Source organism: Ascaphus truei, chromosome 23 (genome assembly GCF_040206685.1).
Source record: "Ascaphus truei isolate aAscTru1 chromosome 23, aAscTru1.hap1, whole genome shotgun sequence".
In the NCBI taxonomy this organism is placed as follows: domain Eukaryota; kingdom Metazoa; phylum Chordata; class Amphibia; order Anura; family Ascaphidae; genus Ascaphus; species Ascaphus truei.
In genome coordinates, this window is record NC_134505.1 from 1,853,192 (window position 1) to 1,866,404 (window position 13,213).

Below are 13,213 nucleotides of genomic sequence, written 5' to 3' on the forward strand. Positions count from 1 at the left end.
CCTGAGTGCGTGGGGGGAACACACGCTTAATAATCCCCCAAACTGTGTGACCGATCCGAGGCAGTATATAGTGTCCTGAGCGCGTGGGGGGAACACACACTTAATAATCCCCCAAACTGTGTGACCGATCCCAGGCAGTATATAGTGTCCTGAGCGCGTGGGGGGAACACCCGCTTAATAATCCTCCAAACTGTGTGACCGATCCCAGGCAGTATATAGTGTCCTGAGTGCGTGGGGGGAACACACGCTTAATAATCCCCCAAACTGTGTGACCGAACCCAGGCAGTATATAGTGTCCTGAGCGCGTGGGGGGAACACACGCTTAATAATCCCCCAAACTGTGTGACCGATCCCAGGCAGTATATAGTGTCCTGAGCGGGTGGGGGGAACACACGCTTAATAATCCCCCAAACTGTGTGCCCGATCCCAGGCAGTATATAGTGTCCTGAGCGCGTGGGGGGAACACACGCTTAATAAGGCCCCAAACTGCCCCTCAGTGTGTGCAGCAGGATGGGGGGGGGGTATAGCTGTCACTCACTGCGGGAGCTTCCAAAGTCACGTCCCACAATGCCTTGCTGCTGTGGCTGCAAAGAATTGTGGGAAGCTCCTGCAGTCAGTGACTCACTCTATCTAAAATGGCCACCCAAGGGTTGTATCCAGGTAACCCAAGTCCTGTAGTGCAGGGGTGCGGGGGGGGGGTGTATGTTGGAGGGTGTGAGCCTCACTGCTCGAGCCGACGGCCGCAGAACTTGTCGGACTGGCTCGGAACTGCCGAATGTTTTGCTATTTTACAGGTGTCATGGCGACACGGGGGGGGCCGCCGCCCTTCTCCGGAGTCCTTTGTGGCAGGGATTAAGGGGCCTTTTTTACCTAAACGGCGTTCTGATGACGTGGCGGCTTCCTATTGGCCAGCACGGGCGCGGGAGTTTCGAAACGCCGCCATCCCACGGACCCTGCTAGCCGCCCCAGTTTAAATGTACCCTGCGCGTTTCTAACGGGGGAGGAAAAGCCCCTCTATAAAAAAAAAATTAAAAATTTCCCTGCTGCTCGGGGATAGAACAATATGTCCGACAGACTCGGATGAAGCTTTCGCGCCAGGCTGATGATGTCACTGAGAAATAAAATCCTAATTGCTGAGCATGCGAAGAATACTTGGCCGTAACCCCCGTATTCATTGCGTTCGACGTCCGCCAATGAGTTAAGTAGGGTGAACAAGGGAAAATTCCACAGGTCTGCCACCCTGCCCTGCCCCATTATCTCTTAGTTTACATAGCTTCCACTGCAGCAAGGGATTCTGGGTAATGACCTGCAAACGAGCACACAGGGTGTCACCTTTTGCTTCATATCCATTGTAACAAGGGACCCCCCTGTAAGCTTCTGCCTGCCGCATTACACAGCCTCTCAGCACAGCCTGGGTTACAGAAGTGCAGAGCCCGGTAACCCTTCTCACAGACAGCAGTTTTTGTGTTTTCCCTTTTTGGGTCTGTGTGAGGCTGGTTATACTGGCTTTGTAATGTGAAACCGCACTCTGGCAGTTGGTCACAGCAGGGGGTGCTCAATTCCAGTTCCCAAGACTCGGGTCTTCAGGATCTCCCTGCTTCAGCACAGGTGGCTCAATCAAAGTCAAAGACTGAGCCGCCGATTGAGCCACCTGTGCTGAAGCTGGGTCTGGTTGAGCCCCCTGTGCTGAAGCTGGGACTAATTGAGCCACCTGTGCTGAAGCAGGGATATCCTGAAACTCCGACCTGTTGGCGGGGGAGGGGGTGTCCTGAGGACTGGAGTTGAGAACCCCCTGGGTTACAGAGTGATCAGCCGGCGCGTTCCGCGGTAAGGCTCCCCCATGCCTCCGGGCCGCAGTATCCACCGCAGTTGTTCATACCCGTTTCGACGGCTCCCGCTGCGAATCGCTTCCCCAATGTAGCGAGGCACTACCAAGTCCCTCGTCTTCTTCACCGGAACCGTCGTCAGGCTGGAGACCCCAGCACTCCCTTATTTCATTGATGTGGCAAGTTTTTTTGGGGGGGGGGGGTTGTTTCAAAAGATGTAGCCGGGGCTTGGCTTTAAGGAAATGTGGTTACCTAAGCTGCCGATCGATCGGTTCTCCCGTGATCCCATTGGCAAAGATTCTGCTTCCCCCGGGTTCACAATATGGCCGCCTGTTTCAGAAGAGGAAGTGCTGTGGCTTTGTAAATGGTTCAGAAAACTCATTAAAAAGGGAATAAAGTGTGTGGTGTGTGGTGTGTGGTGTGTGGTGTGTGGTGTGTGGTGTGTGGTGTGTGGTGTGTGGTGTGAGTTTCCCCAGTGAGTTTCCCAGTGAGTTTCCCAATGAGTTTGCTGTTCCAATGAGTTCCCCCAATGAGTTTCCCAATTTCTTTTCCAATGAGTTTTTCCAATAAGTTTTTCCAATGAGTTTTTCCAGTGAGTTTCCCCAGTGAGTTTTCCCAGTGAGTTTTCCCAGTGAGTTTTTCCAGTGAGTTTTCCCAGTGAGTTTTCCCAGTGAGTTTTCCCAGTGAGTTTTCCCATTGAGTTTCCCCATTGAGTTTCCCCAGTGAGTTTTCCCAGTGAGTTTCCCCAGTGAGTTTTCCCATTGAGTTTTTCCATTGAGTTTCCCCATTGAGTTTCCCCATTGAGTTTCCCCAGTGAGTTTCCCCAATGAGTTTCCCCCAATGAGTTTCCCAGTGAGTTTTCCCATTGAGTTTCCCCAATGAGTTTCCCCAGTGAGTTTCCCCAATGAGTTTCCCCAGTGAGTTTCCCCAATGAGTTTCCCCCAATGAGTTTCCCAGTGAGTTTTCCCATTGAGTTTTCCCATTGAGTTTCCCCATTGAGTTTCCCCATTGAGTTTCCCCAGTGAGTTTCCCCAATGAGTTTCCCCCAATGAGTTTCCCAGTGAGTTTTCCCATTGAGTTTCCCCAATGAGTTTCCCCAGTGAGTTTCCCCATTGAGTTTCCCCAGTGAGTTTCCCCAATGAGTTTCCCCAATGAGTTTCCCCAGTGAGTTTCCCCCAATGAGTTTCCCCCAATGAGTTTCCCCATTGAGTTTCCCCAATGAGTTTCCCCCAATGAGTTTCCCAGTGAGTTTCCCCCAGTGAGTTTCCCCAGTGAGTTTCCCCCAATGAGTTTCCCCCAATGAGTTTCCCAGTGAGTTTCCCCAGTTAGTTTCCCCAGTGAGTTTCCCCAGTGAGTTTCCCCCAATGAGTTTCCCCCAATGAGTTTCCCCAGTGAGTTTCCCCAGTGAGTTCCCCCAATGAGTTTCCCCAGTGAGTTTCCCCAGTGAGTTTTCCCAATGAGTTTCCCCAGTGAGTTTTCCCAGTGAGTTTCCCCAGTGAGTTTCCCCAATGAGTTTCCCCCAGTGAGTTTTCCCAGTGAGTTTCCCCAGTGAGTTTCCCCAGTGAGTTTTCCCAGTGAGTTTTCCCAGTGAGTTTTCCCAGTGAGTTTCCCCAGTGAGTTTCCCCAATGAGTTTCCCCAATGAGTTTCCCCAGTGAGTTTCCCCAGTGAGTTTCCCAGTGAGTTTTCCCAGTGAGTTTTCCCAGTAAGTTTTCCCATTGAGTTTTCCCATTGAGTTTCCCATTGAGTTTTCCCATTGAGTTTCCCATTGAGTTTCCCCAGTGAGTTTTCCCATTGAGTTTCCCCAATGAGTTTTCCCAGTGAGTTTTCCCAGTGAGTTTCCCCAATGAGTTTCCCCCAATGAGTTTCCCCAGTGCGTTTCCTCATTGAGTTTCCCCAGTGCGTTTCCCAGTGAGTTTCCCCCAGTGAGTTTCCCCCAGTGAGTTTCCCCAATGAGTTTTCCCCAGTGAGTTTCCCCAGTGAGTTTCCCAGTGAGTTTCCCCAGTGAGTTTCCCAATGAGTTTCCCCAATGAGTTTTCCCCAGTGAGTTTCCCCAGTGAGTTTCCCCAATGAGTTTCCCCAATGAGTTTTCCCCAATGAGTTTCCCCAGTGAGTTTCCCAGTGAGTTTCACCAATGAGTTTCCCCAGTGAGTTTCCCAGTGAGTTTTCCCCATTGAGTTTCCCCAGTGAGTTTCCCAGTGAGTTTCACCAATGAGTTTCCCCAGTGAGTTTCCCCAGTGAGTTTCCCCAGTGAGTTTCCCCAATGAGTTTCCCCAATGAGTTTTCCCCAATGAGTTTCCCCAGTGAGTTTCCCAGTGAGTTTCACCAATGAGTTTCCCCAGTGAGTTTCCCAGTGAGTTTTCCCCATTGAGTTTCCCCAGTGAGTTTCCCAGTGAGTTTCACCAATGAGTTTCCCCAGTGAGTTTCCCCCAATGAGTTTCCCCCAGTGAGTTTCCCCAATGAGTTTCCCCAATGAGTTTCCCCAATGAGTTTCCCAGTGAGTTTCCCAGTGAGTTTCCCCCAGTGAGTTTCCCCCAGTGAGTTTCCCCAATGAGTTTCCCCAATGAGTTTCCCCAATGAGTTTCCCCAGTGAGTTTCCCCAGTGAGTTTCCCCAGTGAGTTTCCCCAATGAGTTTCCCCAGTGAGTTTCCCCAGTGAGTTTCCCCAGTGAGTTTCCCCAGTGAGTTTCCCCAGTGAGCTTTCCCAGTGAGTTTCCCCATTGAGTTTCCCAGTGAGTTTCCCCAATGAGTTTCCCAGTGAGTTTCCCAGTGAGTTTCCCAGTGAGTTTCCCTGTGAGTTTCCCAGTGAGTTTCCCAGGGAGTTTGCCCAGTGAGTTTCCCTGTGAGTTTCCCAGTGAGTTTCCCAATGACTTTTCCGGGCCCACCATTTCCTTTAGATGTAAAATAGACTATGAATGAACACTTAGGGAACAAAAGCGTTGCTAATGTGCTAATAACTGGGCGACTCTGTCGCTAATTGATAAGGAAGTTGTGCCCATACTCGAGTCAAAATTACAGGTGGTCACAAAATTAGCTGTAAACGCGTTTTGAGGCTACCAGTCTAATGCCTCGTCAGGCTGTTTAATTCTTCTGAATATTAGTTACTGCTGTGGCTGTTGATGCAGTAACGTCTTGCTATAGTTACCGGCAGGCCAGTCAAGTGGCTTATACTGTACATTGGATATTGGCCAATAGGAATAGATAGAAAAAAAGTAGAAGGTTGAATAACATAAATAAGGACAGTTACAATGGGGGGTTCATTACCCATGGAGGCTGGGATGGCAGACACAGTGGATATGTTTAAGAAAAGGTTGGACATGTTTTTAGAAAGGAAAGGTATGCAGGGACATTCCTAATAAGTAAACACGGGAAGGACGCTGATCCAGGGAGTAATCTGATTACTGGGGTCAGGAAGGAATTTATTTTCCCCTTTATGAGATAACATTGGATGATGATGTCACTGGGGTTTGTGTGTTTGCTTCCTCTGGATCAATACACTGTAATCACTAATATAGGATCAAATATCTGTCTTATAAATGTAACACAGGTTGAACTTGATGGACACGTTTATTTTTAAACCCTTTGACATGTTTAAGGGGGTCACCTGGGTGATTGATGCCTTTTTACCCAAATCTGACACCTATAAGTATATTTAATGTATTATTAAAGTGAGACTTGGGAGGGGGTGTGATTTCCACTGTCTGCTCCCTTCTGTGTGGGTCGCCGGAGGGGGAGGGTCGCCGGCGGGGTAGGGTCGCCCGGCGGGGTAGGGTCGCCCGGCGGAGGAGGGTCGCCCAGCGGGGTAGGGTCGCCGGAGGGGGAGGGTCGCCCGACGGGGTAGGGTCGCCCGGCGGGGTAGGGTCGCCCCACGGGGTAGGGTCGCCGGAGGGGGAGGGTCGCCCAGCGGGGTAGGGTCGCCGGAGGGGGAGGGTCGCCCAGCGGGGTAGGGTCGCCGGAGGGGGAGGGTCGCCCGGCGGGGTAGGGTCGCCTGGCGGGGTAGGGTCGCCTGGCGGGGTAGGATCGCCGGCGGGGTAGGGTCGCCAGAGGGGGAGGGTCGCCCGACGGGGTAGGGTCGCCGGCGGGGGAGGGTCGCCGGAGGGGGAGGGTCGCCCGGCGGGGTAGGGTCGCCGGAGGGGGAGGGTCGCCCGACGGGGTAGGGTCGCCCGGCGGGGGAGGGTCGCCCGGCGGGGGAGGGTCGCCGTAGGGGGAGGGTTGCACCAGTTGATCTGTTACTCCTTTTTTCTTTTAACAGGGGACCCCGAATGTTGGTGTGACCCAGCCTGTCCGTGCAAGCAATGGCTCTGACAGGTAAGAGCACAGGGGTGTATTTGGGGGTAACCCCCACCCCCTTTTTGTCCCCCTCCCCCACCCATGTGGTTACACGGAGAGCATGATTCTGGGACAGAACAGACAGAATCTGCCCACGACACGGATTCCCATAGACTGCTGCAGCTTTACATCAGCCTGTGTGTGTATCAGCCTGTGTGTGTGTCAGCCTGTGTGTGTGTGTATCAGCCTGTGTGTGTGTGTATCAGCCTGTGTGTGTGTGTATCAGCGTGTGTGTGTGTGTGTGTGTATCAGCGTGTGTGTGTGTGTGTGTGTGTGTGTATCAGCCTGTGTGTGTGTGTATCAGCCTGTGTGTGTGTGTATCAGCGTGTGTGTGTGTGTGTATCAGCGTGTCAGTCTCTGTGTGTGTGTGTATCAGCATGTGTGTATCAGCGTGTCAGTCTCTGTGTGTGTGTGTGTGTGTGTGTCAGCCTGTGTGTGTGTGTATCAGCCTGTGTGTGTGTGTATCAGCGTGTGTGTGTGTGTGTGTATCAGCGTGTGTGTGTGTGTGTGTGTATCAGCCTGTGTGTGTGTGTATCAGCCTGTGTGTGTGTGTATCAGCGTGTGTGTGTGTGTGTATCAGCATGTCAGTCTCTGTGTGTGTGTATCAGCATGTGTGTATCAGCGTGTCAGTCTCTGTGTGTGTGTGTGTGTGTGTGTGTATCAGCGTGTGTGTGTGTATCAGCGTATCAGTCTCTGTGTGTGTGTGTGTGTGTATCAGCGTGTCAGTCTCTGTGTGTGTGTGTGTATGTATCAGCGTGTCAGTCTCTGTGTGTGTGTGTGTGTACCAGCCTGTGTGTGTGTGTGTATCAGCGTGTCAGTCTCTGTGTGTGTATCAGCGTGTCAGTCTGTGTGTGTGTGTGTGTGTATCAGCGTCTCAGTCTGTGTGTGTGTATCATTGTGTCAGTCTGCGTGTGTGTGTATCAGCGTGTCAGTGTGTGTGTATCAGCGTGTCAGTGTGTGTGTGTATCAGCATCAATCAGTGTGTGTGTGTATCAGTGTGTCAGTCAGTGTGTGTATCAGCGTGTCAGTGTGTGTGTGTGTGTATCGGCGTATCAGTCAATGTGTGTGTGTATCAGCGTGTCAGTCAATGTGTGTGTGTGTCAATGTGTATCAGCATGTCAGTCAGTCAGTGTGCGTGTGTATCAGCGTGTCAGTCAGTGTGTGTATCAGTGTGTGTGTGTATCAGCATGTCAGTCAGTGTGTGTGTGTGTGTGTGTGTATCAGCGTGTCAGTCAATGTGTTTGTATCAGCTGTATCAGTGTGTCAGAGTGTGTATGTTTGTGTGTATGTGTGTCAGTGTGTATGTGTATCAGTGTGTCAGTGTGTGTGTATGTGTATCAGTGTGTATGTATGTGTGCGTGTGTGTGTCAGCGTGTCAGTGTGTATGTGTGTATGTGTGTCAGCGTATCAGTGTGTATGAGCATGTTAGTCAGTCAGTCTGTGTGTATCAGCGTGTCAGTCAGTGTGTGTATCAGCGTCCGTCTGTGTGTGTGTGTGTGTATCAGCGTTAATCAGTGTGTGTGTGTGTATCAATCAGTGTGTGTGTGTGTGTGTGTGTGTCAGCGTGTCAGTGTGTGTGTCAGTGTGTGTGTGTGTGTGTATCAGCGTGTCATTTAGTGTGTGTGTGTATCAGCGTCAGTCAGTGTGTGTGTGTATCAGCGTGTCAGTGTGTGTGTGTGTGTGTGTGTATCAGCATCAATCAGTGTATGTGTGTATCAGTGTGTCAGTCAGTGTGTGTATCAGCGTGTCAGTGTGTGTATCAGCGTGTCAATCAATGTGTGTGTGTGTATCAGCATGTCAGTCAATGTGTGTGTGTGTGTGTCAATGTGTATCAGCATGTCAGTCAGTCAGTGTGCGTGTGTATCAGCGTGTCAGTCAGTGTGTGTATCAGTGTGTGTGTGTGTGTCAGCATGTCAGTCAGTGTGTGTGTATCAGTGTGTCAGTGCGTGTGTGTGTGTGTATCAGCGTGTCAGTCAATGTGTTTGTGTGTATCAGCGTGTCAGTCAATGTGTGTGTGTGTGTGTGTATCAGTGTGTGTGTGTCAGAGTTTCAGTGTGTGTGTGTATCAGTGTGTCAGAGTGTGTATGTATGTGTGTCAGTGTGTGTGTGTGTGTGTGTATCAGTGTGTGTATCAGCGTGTCAGTCAATGTGTGTGTGTGTGTGTGTCAGTGCGTATCAGCATGTCAGAGTTTGTATGTATGTATGTGTGTCAGTGTGTGTGTGTGTGTGTCAGTGCGTATCAGCATTTCAGAGTGTGTATGTATGTATGTGTGTCAGTGTGTGTGTGTGTATCAGTGTGTATGTATGTGTGTGTGTGTGTATCAGTGTGTCAGAGTGTGTATGTTTGTGTGTATGTGTATCAGTGTGTATGTATGTGTGTGTGTGTCAGCGTGTCAGTGTGTATGTATGTGTGTGTGTGTCAGCGTGTCAGTGTGTATGTATGTGTGTATGTGTGTCAGCGTGTCAGTGAGTCGGTGTAGCGGTTAAAGCGCGGGATCAGGAGCTGGTATTCACGGCCCCGCAGCTATAAGTGGCAGAGAACGCCATTAACCCCTTCCCGCCCGAGCCCAGCGACGCCGCCCTCTGCATGTTATTGTACTTCGGCTTTGCCATGCGTTCGCCGCCCCACTGGCAGCTGCGGGGTTAATCGCCGCCCCACTGGCAGCTGCGGGGTTAATCGCCGCCCCACTGGCAGCTGCGGGGTTAATCGCCGCCCCACTGGCAGCTGCGGGGTTAATCGCCGCCCCCGTAATTGCGCTTACACAACACGCGCTCGATACGAGCGCGCGCTCCTCCCCGGGTGTGTGACGCGTGCGTTATAAACCCGACCACGTGGGGTATGGGGTGAGTCGGTGCAGCCCGGGGGTCTCTGCACGGGGCAGGGGGTCTCTGCACGGGGAGGGGGGTCTCCGCGCGGGGCGTCTCCGCTCGGGGCGGGGGGTCTCCGCACGGGGCGGGGGGTCTCCGCACGGGGCGGGGGGGTCTCCGCTCGGGGCGGGGGGTCTCCGCACGGGGCGGGGGGGTCTCCGCTCGGGGCGGGGGGTCTCCGCACGGGGCGGGGGGTCTCCGCACGGGGCGGGGGGTCTCCGCACGGGGCGGGGGTCTCCGCACGGGGCGGGGGGTCTCCGCACGGGGCGGGGGGTCTCCGCACGGGGCGGGGGGTCTCCGCACGGGGCGGGGGTCTCCGCACGGGGCAGGTCCAGGGTGTCTCTGCACGGGGCGGGGGGCCTCCGCTCGGGGCGGGGGGTCTCCACACGGGGCGGGGGGTCTCCGCACGGGGCGGGGGGTCTCCGCACGGGGCGGGGGGTCTCTGCACGGGGCGGGGGGTCTCCGCACGGGGCAGGGGGTCTCAGGGTGCGCTGTGCCTGCTCTATCTGTACCCGTCACAGGGGGAGGAGGGTTAATGATATCAGATGCTGTCTCAGGCTCTCCTCCTCCGCTCTCTCCCTCTCTCTACCTCTCCCTCACTCAATCCTTCACTCTCTCCCTCTCTACACATCTCCCTCTCTCTACATCTCCCTCTCTCTACCTCTCCCTCTCTCTACCTCTCCCTCTCTCTACCTCTCCCTCTCTCTACCTCTCCCTCTCTCTACCTCTCCCTCTCTCCCTCTCTCACTCCCTCCTTCACTCTCTCCCTCTTTCCCTCCCTCTCTCCCGCCTTCACTTGCTCACTCTCACTCCCCCTCTTCTTCCCTCTCTCCCTCACTCACTCCCTCTCTCCTTCACTCACTCCCTCTCACTCCCTCCCTTTCTTCTTCCCTCTCCCTCTCACTCCCTCACTCACTCCCTCTCTCCTTCACTCTCTCCCTCACTCGCTCCCTCTCTCCTTCACTCTTTCCCTCACTCACTCCCTCCCTCACACTCTCTTCTTTCCCTCACTCCCTCCCTCTCTGCCTCACTCACTCCCTCTCGCTCCCTCACTCTCTTCTTCCCTCTCTCCCTCCCTCTCTCCTTCACTCACTCACTCCCTCTCACTCACTCCCTCTTCTTCCCTCTCTCCCTCCTTCTTCCCTCTCTCCCTCCCTCTCTCCTTCTCTCCCTCCCTCTCTCCTTCACTCACTCCCTCTCTCCTTCACTCTCTCCCTCACTCCCTCTCCCTCACTCACTCCCTCTCCCTCACTCACTCCCTCTCTCCTTCACTCTCTCCCTCACTCACTCCCTCTCTCCTTCACTCTTTCCCTCACTTACTCACTCCCTCACACTCTCTTCTTCCCTCTCTCTTTCCCTCTCTCTTTCCCTCTTTCCCTCTCTTCCTCTCCCTCCTCCATCTCTCCCTCTTCTCTACAGTATCTCTCTCTGTTCGTTCTCTCCCTCCTTTCTTTCCCTCTTTCCCTCACCCTCCTCTCTCCCTCTCACTCCTTATCCCTCCCTTCCGGTCTCTGTCTGACGCTTTCACTTCCCATCTCCCGCCTCTTCTCTTTCTGAACAATTCTCCCCTCTCTCCATTCAGTATCACTTTCTCCCTCTCCCTCCCTCTCTCCTCTCTCCCTTTCTCTCTCTCCCTTTCTCTGTCTCCCTTTCCATCTCTCCCTCTCTCTCCCTCTCTTTCCCTCTCTCTCCCTTTCTATCTCTCTTTCTCTCTCTTTCTCTTTTTCTCTCTCTCTCTTTTTCTCTTTCTCTCTCTTTTTCTCCCTTTCTCTCTCTTTTTCTCTTTCTCTCTCTCTCTCTTTTTCTCTTTCTCTCTCTTTTTCTCTTTCTCTCTCTTTTTCTCTTTCTCTCTCTCTCTCTCTTTTTCTCTTTCTCTCTCTTTTTCTCTCCCTCTCTCTTTTTCTCTCTTTCTCTCTCTTTTTCTCTTTCTCTCTCTCTCTTTCCTCTCCTCCCCCCCTTCCACATCTCTTTCCCACCCCCCTCCCCATCTCTTTCCTCTCCTTCCCCATCTCTTTCCTCTCATCCCCCCCTCCCCCCTCCCCCCCTCCCATCTCTTTTTTCTCCTCCCCCCCTCCCCATCTCTTTCTTCTCCCTCCCCATCTCTTTCCTCTCCCTCCCCATCTCTTTCGTCTCCCTCCCCATCTCTTTCCTCTCCCTCCCCATCTCTTTCCTCTCCCTCCCCATCTCTTTCCTCTCCCTCCCCCTCCCCATCTCTTTCATCTCCCTCCCCATCTCTTTCATCTCCCTCCCCATCTCTTTCCTCTCCCTCCCCATCTCTTTCCTCTCCCTCCCCATCTCTTTCCTCTCCCTCCCCATCTCTTTCCTCTCCCTCCCCCTCCCCATCTCTTTCATCTCCCTCCCCATCTCTTTCATCTCCCTCCCCATCTCTTTCCTCTCCCTCCCCATCTCTTTCCTCTCCCTCCCCATCTCTTTCCTCTCCCTCCCCCTCCCCATCTCTTTCATCTCCCTCCCCATCTCTTTCATCTCCCTCCCCATCTCTTTCCTCTCCCTCCCCATCTCTTTCCTCTCCCACCCCATCTCTTTCCTCTCCCCCCCATCTCTTTTCTCTCCTCTCGTCTCCTCCACCCATCCCCATCTCTTTCCTCTCCTCCACCCCTCCCCATCTCTTTCCTCTCCTCCCCCCTCCCCATCTCTTTCCTCTCCTCTCCCCCCCCCCATCTTTCCTCTCCTCTCCCCCCCCATCTTTCCTCTCCTCCCCCCTCCCCATCTCTTTCCTTTCCTCCCCCCTCCCCGTCTCTTTCCTCTCTTCCCCCCGTCTCTTTCCTCTCTTCCCCCCCCTCCCCATCTCTTTCCTCTCCTCCTCCCCTCCCCATCTCTTTCCTCTCCTCCCCCCCCTCCCCATCTCTTTCCTTTCCTCCCCCCCTCCCCATTTCTTTCCTCTCCTCCCCATCTCTTTCCTCTCCTCCCCATCTCTTTCCTCTCCTCCCCCCCTCCCCATCTCTTTCCTCTCCCCCCCTCCCCATCTCTTTCCTCTCCTCCCCCCTCCCCATCTCATTCCTCATCCCCCCCCTCCCCATCTCTTTCCTCATCCCCCCCTCCCCATCTCTTTCCTCATCCCCCCCTCCCCATCTCTTTCCTCATCCCCCCCCCTCCCCATCTCTTTCCTCTCCTCCCACCCTCCCCATCTCTTTCCTCTCCCTCTCCATCTCTCCCTCCCCCCCCCCATCTCTTTCCTCCCCCTCCCTCCCCAGCTTTTTTTCGACCCATTTTCCGAATTCTTTGGCCGCTGGATTTACGTAAACAAAGTTTTTATTTTTAGGCCCAGAGGTCTCGATCCTCCCCGGCTCCCTCCTCTCCCTCCTCTCGTTCCCACCGGCGCTGAGCCCAGGCCCTGCGCTGCAAAGGATTCTGGGAGCGGCGAGGGTCCCGCTGGGAGGGGACAGGAAATGCAGCGTTTGTGCGGCTGTGCCAGCACACACACCCCTCAGGCCGAACCTCCAGCGCTCACAATCCAATCCTGGAACCCGCGCCACTAGGCCGCGGTTGAACGTTTCAGATAGATATGGTTTTATCCCACCTCCCCAGCAGTGCAAGATCTTTGCAACACTTTCCTGCGCGTGGTCACGTGTTGCCAGCGTTCCCAGCCGTTTGAGCTGCGAGCTGCAACAATAGACAATGTTACCGTAGTAACATCAGGCTACATTGTAGCTGCTGAGTTACACTGGCTGAAGGATTGATTGAAACGGAAAGGCGGCCATTATGTTAGGCACACAAATCAGGATTGCGACAGATTTGTAACAGGAGCAACCAAACCGCTTTTCGCGTTTTATTGAGCGAGTATTCGTCAATATCGCCACTATTATTTATAAAAAACGGCGGCGCCGGGGAAAATAAACACATTTTGCTGCCTATATCGTGGAACGCCCGCGCGGCGTCACCCACAATTGTGGGCCACGCTTAATTCTGCGCAGACGCCATTTCCGGACTTTTTGGGTTCGCGCTAAGTTGAGCGATTTCGACGCACTTTCTCCTTTTTTTGGGGGGACGTGCAAAAAAACATCCTTTTAACATCCGTACGTCCGGCGCGCGCCCCAAACCCGGGGAATAACGCACGTTTTTTTTGGCGCTGATGGCGCAGGCGGAGACACTTCGGGTCCGATTTCGGATGGGATTTCCGCGTGCTGGTTTTGCATCAAACAAGCTCCTTCCGACGCTTAGGACGCGGGTTACCT

At 53.6% G+C, this 13,213-nt stretch overlaps 1 protein-coding gene across 4 annotated transcripts in view; it reads left to right on the top strand.

Annotated features, from left to right (window-relative positions):
• The window catches only part of PLEKHH3 (pleckstrin homology, MyTH4 and FERM domain containing H3), a 57,609-nt gene that overhangs the window by 26,418 nt on the left and 17,978 nt on the right, over positions 1–13,213 (top strand). For 2 of the 4 annotated variants that reach the window (XM_075580187.1, XM_075580189.1), the window contains exons 1-2: positions 553–660; positions 6,076–6,131. In XM_075580187.1, coding sequence (XP_075436302.1) covers positions 568–660; positions 6,076–6,131 — 149 coding nt within the window. In that variant the 5' untranslated portion in view covers positions 553–567. Of the gene's footprint in view, positions 1–552; positions 661–6,075; positions 6,132–13,213 lie in introns of those variants that run through there. The other 2 variants (XM_075580188.1, XM_075580190.1) reach the window with 1 other exon arrangement.